Source organism: Salvelinus alpinus, chromosome 16, assembly GCF_045679555.1.
Source record: "Salvelinus alpinus chromosome 16, SLU_Salpinus.1, whole genome shotgun sequence".
NCBI lineage: Eukaryota > Metazoa > Chordata > Actinopteri > Salmoniformes > Salmonidae > Salvelinus > Salvelinus alpinus.
In genome coordinates, this window is record NC_092101.1 from 11,619,110 (window position 1) to 11,627,442 (window position 8,333).

Consider the following 8,333-nt stretch of genomic DNA (forward strand, 5'->3'; position numbering starts at 1 on the left):
GGCATGCCTTATTGCAAGGTTGGTCGACTTCAGAAAAGCAAGAAAAAGCAAAAATGTACTGAATAATACTCAAGTTCCTTTCAATATTTTACCCAGATTTGAGCAAAGATTCAGAGAAACATATTTCGTTTCTTTAAAAAAAGAACCTGAGTGGCGCAGTGGTCTAAGGCACCTCATCGCATGCAGTGCTAGAGGTGTTACTACTGACCCGGGTTCATTTCCCGGGCTGTGCCACAACCAGCTGTGGCCGGGAGTGCCATAGGACAGCGCACAATTGGCCCAGTGTCGTCCGGGTTAGGGCTCATCGCGCTCTAGTGACTCCTTGTGGCGGGCCAGGTGCCTGCGGGCTGACCCCGGTCGCCAGTTGAACGGTGGTTCCTCTGACAAATTGGTGCGGCTAGCTTCTGGGTTAAGCTGACGGGTGTTAAGGAGCGCGGTTAGGTGGGTCATGTTTCGGAGGACGCATGACTCCACCTTCGCCTCTCCCGAGCCCGTTGGGGAGTTACAGCGATGAGACAAGATTGAAAATTGGGGAGAAAAGGGGGTAAAATATAACAAAAAAGTATGAAAAGAAGCATTAGTCAGGAGGATACAGACAGCTCAAGAGCTTAGATATGCAGAAAAATACATTGGCTTAATGGCTCTAGATTGCAGGAAAAAGCTGTTTCTGGGGTTAGGATGCTAAAATGCAAATTCCTACAATTTACAGCCATCTTCACATACTTTGTGCCCCCTCAGATATTTGGGGTGCATGACGCCCCTGCTACAGGTTCCAGTCCTACCAGCTTCACCCCAAGTTTGCTCCAACGGAAACGGAAATTACTGTGAGGAACATATATTTGGTGGGTCAATAGGAGAAAAGGTCAGCCAACAGGTAAGCGATGGAAAATGCAACTGAAAACAGGTTTGAGAGGCCTGGAAGGTGGCTGTGCCCCTGAATGTTGTCTGTGGATTTACAGTTACAGTCGCTAGTGAACGTCTACACAGCCCTAGCAGTCTTCACATTCTGCTGCCTTAAATTTTAAATCTGTAACGATGTTCGTCTGAGGAAGAAGGAGTAGACCAAAGCACAGCGTTGTACGTGTTCATGATGTTTATTATCACCTGAACACTGAAACAAAAACAAAAGTGGAACAAAACAACAGTTCAGTCAGGTACTCACACAAAACAACTACCCACAACACACAGGTGGGAAAGGCTACCTAAGTATGGTTCTCAATCAGAGACAACGATAGACAGCTGCCTCTGATTGAGAACCACACCCGGCCAAACACATAGAAATAGACAACATAGAACAAAAACATAGAATGCCCACCCCAACTCACGCCCTGACCAACCAAAATAGAGACATAAAAAGGATCTCTAAGGTCAGGGCGTGACAAAATCTAAAAAGAGATTACATTCAATTTTTTCCCCTTACCGATCTACACAACCGGCTTAGCTCCTTTTATGTTTATTTTGAACCTGACAAACTCCTCAGTCCCTTCCGGTGACAAGCATTCCCATAACATGATGTTGCCATCACAATACTTGAAAAAACAGAGGATCAACAACATTGCATAAACTCCACATTAATGGCCTGTATGACAAAGTGAAAAGAAGGAAGCCTGTTTTATGAAATCCACTCCAAATCAACCATTCTGTTTGCAACAAGGCTGCTAAGTAATACTGCAAGACAATACAGCAAAGAAATTAACTTTTTTGCCTAAATTAAAAACTATAGGTTTGGGTCAAATCCAATACAGAGTGAAACCCTCTGTATTTTAAGTATTGCGGTGGCATCATCATGTTGTGGGTATGCTTGTCACCGGCAAGGACTGGGGAGTTTGTCAAGATCAAAAGAAATATGAAAGGAGCAAAGCCAAAAACAATGGATATAATAATGTTGCCCTAACAGTTGTGCAAAATTGGAAGAATCTTTTCCAAAACGATTCACAACTGAAATGCCTTCCAAAGGTGTTTCCACCAAGTAATAACTCTGGGGCATGAAGACATACTCAATCAAGACAGCTTCATTTTTTGTGTATGAAAATGTTCTAGAATTTTCTTTCACTTTAAAAATATGGAGTAGGTTGTGTCAATTAGGGAAAAAATGTCATCCTTTTTAGGTTTAATTTTAAGTCAGAAAATGTGAAGACTGTGCAAGGGGAGTATAGACTTACACAAGGCACTGTGTCTTTATTATCTACAAATGCGACATAATAATTAATGTGTTATAACATTCTATTAACATATTATAACATCCTAATGTTAATACATTTCATATTCTGTTGGCATTGCCCTATACTGACAGAATCAAGCAATATTAAGTTTAAAAAGGGATGCTTTATCCAATTTAGCTATACATTTACCTAATCTCATGGACACCTAGAATGTAGTCTACATGGGCTCTATCTTCAGCTGAGTGCAACTAAGTGACAGTATTTATTGTCAAATGCAAGCATTTTGGCATACTTTGGTCCAGCACAGGACAGCAGTAATATTTCCTGTTGCCGATCTATACAGCCACATTTGCATTAAGTTATGAGGAGTGGAGAAAACAATATCTCATGGATAGAATGTATGGACCTGGAGAATCAGTGACTGATGATGATTTGCAGTATTAATATGGTGAGGTGAATTTGTAATTTGGTTGAATTCCCCCGTAAAGGTCAACAAACAGCATCATGAACTTTACCCTGTACCAGGACATTTTAGCTAAAAAAAACAGGTTGCTGAAAATTGGCCGCAAGGTTATATTCCAGCAAGACAATAACCCCAAGCACACATCAAAACCCACAAAGAAATGGTTAATTGGCCATCTCAGTCTCCGGACTTGAAATCTATTGAAAATGGGCGGCAGGTAGCCTAGCGGTTAAGAGCGTTGGGCCAGTAACTGAAAGGTTGCTGGTTCGAATCCCCGAGCAGAATAAGTGAAAAAGCTGCCAATGTGCACTTGAGCAAGGCACTTCGTCGTAATTGCTCTTGTAAATCGCTCTGGATAACAGAGTCTGCTAAATGACAAAGGATTCTGTATGGAGGAATCGTCTAAGATCCCTCCCAATGTGTTCTCCAACCCATAAAACATTTTTGAAAAATGCTCAGTGCGGTTATTCTCGCAAGGTGATGTATTGAAAACAGGGGTGTCAATAATTCTGAAAACAGGGGTGTCAATAATTCTGACCCATGCCTTTGAGAAATCTCTTTCTCTGATCAATTGTATTAGTGTAAGACAATCTAATTTCCCCATTTTTTTGAGCTTACAATACAGCTCAGTATTTGAATAATGTATAATTCAAAAATTAGTCATTTTTGCTCATCGTTATCAAGGGTGTCAATAATTTCAGACCCCACTGTATCTGTTACAGTAGTAGATTTGAATCACTGTTTACTGTTCCCATGGTTTACTTAGGAACCATTTACCTAGGGGAATACTCAGAACCTTCGGTTAGACCCAAGATTAACTTTTGACATGCTGAACAGGGCGTTGTCTCAAACCCAGACCTTGGACCCTGTAGACATATTTAACGGAGGGCTCAAACTATCTTTGTAAATTATCCTACTGTAGAACTGCCAATTCTAGTTATCACAGAGCTGTTCTTGCCTAGTTCTGTAATATGTCATGTTTCATGTGGCCCCCAAGGAAGAGTAGCTGCTGCTTTCGCAACAGCTAATGGGAAACCTAATAAAATACCAAATACACAGGCTACGTCCTGACCTCTCCTTACTTGGAAGAGAGTTAGGTTGCACTACAGGTTAGACGCAATGGTTTGCCAGTTCACCAACTGGAATGGAGGAAATCACATCTAAATATACATTGAGTTCACAAAACAGTAAGAACACGTGCAATTTCCATTACATAGACTGACCATATGAATCCAGGTCAAATCTTATGATCCATTATTTATGTCACTTGTTAAATCGACTCCAATCAATGTAGATGAAAGGGAGGAGACAGGTTAACAAAGGATTTTAAAGCCAAGAGACATGGTTTGTATATGTGTGCCATTCAAAGGGCGAATGGGCAAAATAAAATATTTAAGTGCCTTTGAACGGGGTATGGTAGTAGGTGCCAGGCACACTGGTTTGTGTCAAGAACTGCACCGCTGCTGGGTTTTTCACACTCAACAGTTTCTTGTGTGTATCAAGAATGGTCCACCACCGTAGGACATCAAGCAAACTTGACACAACTGTGGGACACAATGACCAGCATCCCTACGGAAAGCTTTCAACACCTTGTAGATTCTATGCCCTGACGAATTGAGGCTCTGAAGGCAAAGGGGGGAGGGGGAGGTGTTCTTTATGTTTTGTACACTAAGTGTATATGGGCATTTCCTTTCGAAAACAGAGCTAAAATTCAGAAATCACACCTAAGCCATCCAAGGTCAAAATAGTTTGTGGTACTGTTCATCTGATTGCAACATGTTTCTAAAACATGAACCAAATATGATAAAAGGCAAAGATGTCTGGCCATCGTGTGAGTAAGGTTTTCTTTAATGCTCAATTCAATCAAATTAAAATGGAAAACCTCACCGCCAAAACATGTAATATACAGTATTATTAAAATTGTTTAAGAGAAACATTTGTCACAACATTGCAAACAGTTTTCATATAAATAAAGTATTTAACCATCACCTACCCCATGTTGTAATAGAAGTCATAACTTAATTGCATTTCACTGTTCATTATATAAAGGAAAGCTGGTTGCCAATGAATATAAGACATCATTGCATTAAAACTATTTTCGCAATAATGAAAGTTTCCTTTTGTTTTAAGACCCTAAAAGCACAAATTGATATGGACACATTCAATATATAACTGCCCTACTATACATTTGAACAACTGATCTTATGTAGATTTTAGGGAGCACAATAAGGGTTGAACATTACAAATGTACCTTTTACAGTAGGCTTCCTCCAGTAAGTGTCTTCTGCAAAACATGTTACCATTTCACATTACACATTCACATTAGGAGAAAAACATTTTTCACAAATAAAAAATAAAAAACATACAAACAACAAACATGTGGCAAAGACGAATAAATAACAAAAATAGACAGACTCCACTGCTGATATAATTTATAAAGAGAGACATGGGTCTCAATGTGACTCCCTGTTAACATAAACCTAAAAACTAAAAAAATAGCATCTTGATAAGGAAACCATGGATATAATCTCAATGTGACAAATATCAGGACCATACACCAGGCTACACAAACGGTTTCCAGTGAATTGACTCTTATTTGATTAGGGAGTTAGGGTAATAATTGTTAAAACGCTAAAGTATCCAACTAAAATTACACAATTAGGAAGGTATTCTGACTTGAATTCAACGAACGATTTAACGCAAAAGTCTTGCACACATTTTCTCTCAACTCCGTATTGGGCTATTCATTCTAGGAAACACTTAACCCAACAGACAAAAACAAAACAAAATGTTTTCATATGAAAATTGTACATTGAAATATGCACATATTTTAACACATAGCTTACTGATTATGGAAACAGCAGGTACATAGACCAGACAGGGGACCATATGAACCACTTCATACTAACCACCATTATATCCTTCAACCACAAACATCAATATGTTAATATCAGTAACATATCATTGCAAGTAGCACATTTCCTTCAATAAAAGGTTTCCTTTATGTTACAAGTCGTTCACTTCACTGCCAAAATGAGTCTTTACTATAAATGCTCTAAATTATTTTTCTGGATCTCTCAACATCATTTTAATCCGGTCTCTGGAAACATATACTATCAAAGTGACTAGCTTTACCATTACTAATCAATGTCAGGAGCATGTATTCCCTATGGCAGAAACTAACACAGTAACATAGCCTGACTTGGTAAGCAAACATGTTCCAGTGCAAAGAAAAAAACAATGATACTTGATTTACTGTTCCCCTTTACCAAATAAAACATTTACTTTGGTAGTGCTGATGTGCACACAATACAAATTGTGGTCAGTGTGATAATCAGACAACTTCTTCCTTCCATCACCATTTGATGAACATTAGGCCTGCTAGAACACCATAGCCAAGTATGAGAAAGAGCACCTTAAGCAGTCTGTCATGTTTATCCTCCAGCTCCCGAGACAGGATCTCAAAGAAGGTGACAAAGAGGAAAGTACCAGCAGCCAGGCCTTGGAGCACCACCGATGCAATACTGCCTGCCAGGTTCTGGGCACTATTGATGCACATGCCCAGTCCGATGCCAATGGGGATCATGAGGCTGACCGTCACACCCAGTTTGATGGCATCCCTCATGGGCAAAGCAGCTTTGGCAACACTCACCCCCAGAGCCACAGCAGCCAGGGTCTCGTGGATGACCACCCCCAGGAAGAGGCTTCCAAGCTTGGCCCCGTCCTCCTGGAGGCCCAGCGCCAGTCCCTCAAACACAGAATGGGCAGAGAGAGCCAGGACTAGGCTGGCCAGCCGTAGAGGCCCAGCTCTGGCCAGCTCGGTGGGGCTGAGGTGTCCATGGTGATGCCCATGGTGGTGGTGGCGGACCACAGGGGAGCCCCGGGTGGGGGAGATGAATGGAGCTTCGTACTCAGAGTCGCTACCAGCCTCTGAGCCCCTTGCGTTGAACGTTTCCAGGTCAATGAAAGATGGCTTCTCCTTCTTGAAGGTGAGCACTGCCTGCTCCACAAAGACTGTGAGGAAGAAGCCCAGCATCATCATGGTCTCTGCCAGTGGGTAGTCTGTGGTGATATTCACCAGTTTAAGGACCTCATCCACCTAAGGCAGAGACACTCAGTAAATGAACATCAGCATAAACATTTTGCTTCTATTCTCTCAAAAAGTTGAGGCTTTCACGTATTGTCAGAATACATTTTGGGGGGTTTCTCAACACACCTTCGGTCTTCCACACTACTTCTGAGAGGACATGATTATGGGAGCAATCAACCTTTTCGTCTTCAAAATCTAATATTTTCAAGACATAGCTACTTACCTTGTCTCGTACGGCAGGCAAAAGAGCATTGAAGCAAGTGGCCAGAAATACACCCCCTCCAAAAGAATTGCAGAGTGCAAGAGCCTTCCTGTAGTTTTGTGCTTTTTCATAGTCCACCCGAATCATGAGTCGCACTGGGACAAGAATCCCAGCCAACATGAGGGCAAACACTCCCAGAAGGCAAAGGACCTTGGCCACTACAAGCTCCATGATGTCCAGATATGGTATTGCTCAGTAATATTAGTGGCACATAACCCTCTTCTCCTATTTTCTGTCAGAAACAGAGATTTGTCTTGTCATGCTGGTCCTGGTCGGAGAGGCTGTGACATCAACTACAAATGATAAAATAAACAGTTAAATATGTGCAAACAAACTAACTAGGTCAACTGTGAGATGTATCTGTAGTGACAGTCCGTTACAAACTAGAACAGAAAGCTAAGCTATGACCACCTTGACTGGTTTGAATTGATTTACATCTCATCACAGTTGCGATAACTAGCTAGATGTGCAATCTTGAATGATGCAAAGCACAATCTTTAATACTGCACAACAAGTATAGATATGTACATATCCGACGGCATGTAACGTGACCATGATACAATCAACATGTGAGATTGTTGCTAATTTATCTAGCTAACATTGCACTCATGGCAACACGTTAACTTAGTCAATTATCTGAGCAACCCGTTGATAAAACACAGATTTCTAAGTGGATGCTACAGTCGGTATAATTCATAATGTGGATCACATTGCAATCTTTGTCAGCAGCTAAATTGTACACGAGTAAATAATACAATGAATATAGCTAGTTTCTATCGAGCTTTTGATGAAAAATATGAAATACCTCTGTAGTACACCTTTCCTTCACAGCTTTATTCCTTGTTCTGGTGACACTTCGTGTTCACACGACGTAAACGTTTGATTGGTGGAGAGCATATCATTATGTGATGACGTTTCGTTGAAAGCTTTTGTAAACAGAGTTCTCAGCTGTAAATGAATGCTAAGCTCCTGAAAATACATTTTTTTTGCTAAATATATCAATGGAAAACAGAAAGCCGCACCCTGCTGCTCAGGAGGCAAAACATTTTTTTTTTATAGTTTCAAAATATCCTAATTGAATATTGTATATAACTGTAAATGTTGATCACATTCCTGGTGTATGATCATATATTTTGATACATTTTTCCCTCCGGATTCAGGAAGTGATGTTACTGAGTACTGCCTCTATATATAGGACCCTCCACCCCCATCTGGGATATGAAGACCTAAGGGTCAACATGTTGTTATAAATATCAACCGGAAGCATGAGCAGTGTTTTCCATGAGTTTGCCTACAACTCCAGCACTTGTGGAAATTACCTGGACGTGCATATGTTCTTCAGCTTTCCTCAATGTA

General features: G+C 40.7%; 1 protein-coding gene across 1 annotated transcript; it reads right to left on the bottom strand.

The window, feature by feature from the left end:
• Window positions 1-4,455: 4,455 nt before the first annotated feature.
• Window positions 4,456-8,029, bottom strand: LOC139540810 (zinc transporter ZIP3-like). Its single transcript, XM_071344788.1, has 3 exons — window positions 7,783-8,029; window positions 6,939-7,270; window positions 4,456-6,724 (listed from the first exon to the last, which is right to left on the bottom strand). The coding sequence occupies exons 2-3, from the start codon at window positions 7,146-7,148 to the stop codon at window positions 5,981-5,983; spliced, it is 954 nt and encodes a 317-aa protein (XP_071200889.1). The 5' UTR covers window positions 7,149-7,270; window positions 7,783-8,029; the 3' UTR covers window positions 4,456-5,980.
• Between the last annotated feature and the right edge of the window lie 304 nt (window positions 8,030-8,333).

What these genes read in the sequence shown, in the direction of transcription:
- LOC139540810 (XM_071344788.1), bottom strand. Translation starts at nt 7,148, where the DNA reads ATGGAGCTTGTAGTGGCCAAGGTCCTTTGCCTTCTGGGAGTGTTTGCC. An exon ending in TGCCTGCCGTACGAGACAAG is followed by an intron (nt 6,725 to 6,938) that starts GTAAGTAGCTAT and finishes TCTCTGCCTTAG; the next exon opens with GTGGATGAGGTCCTTAAACT.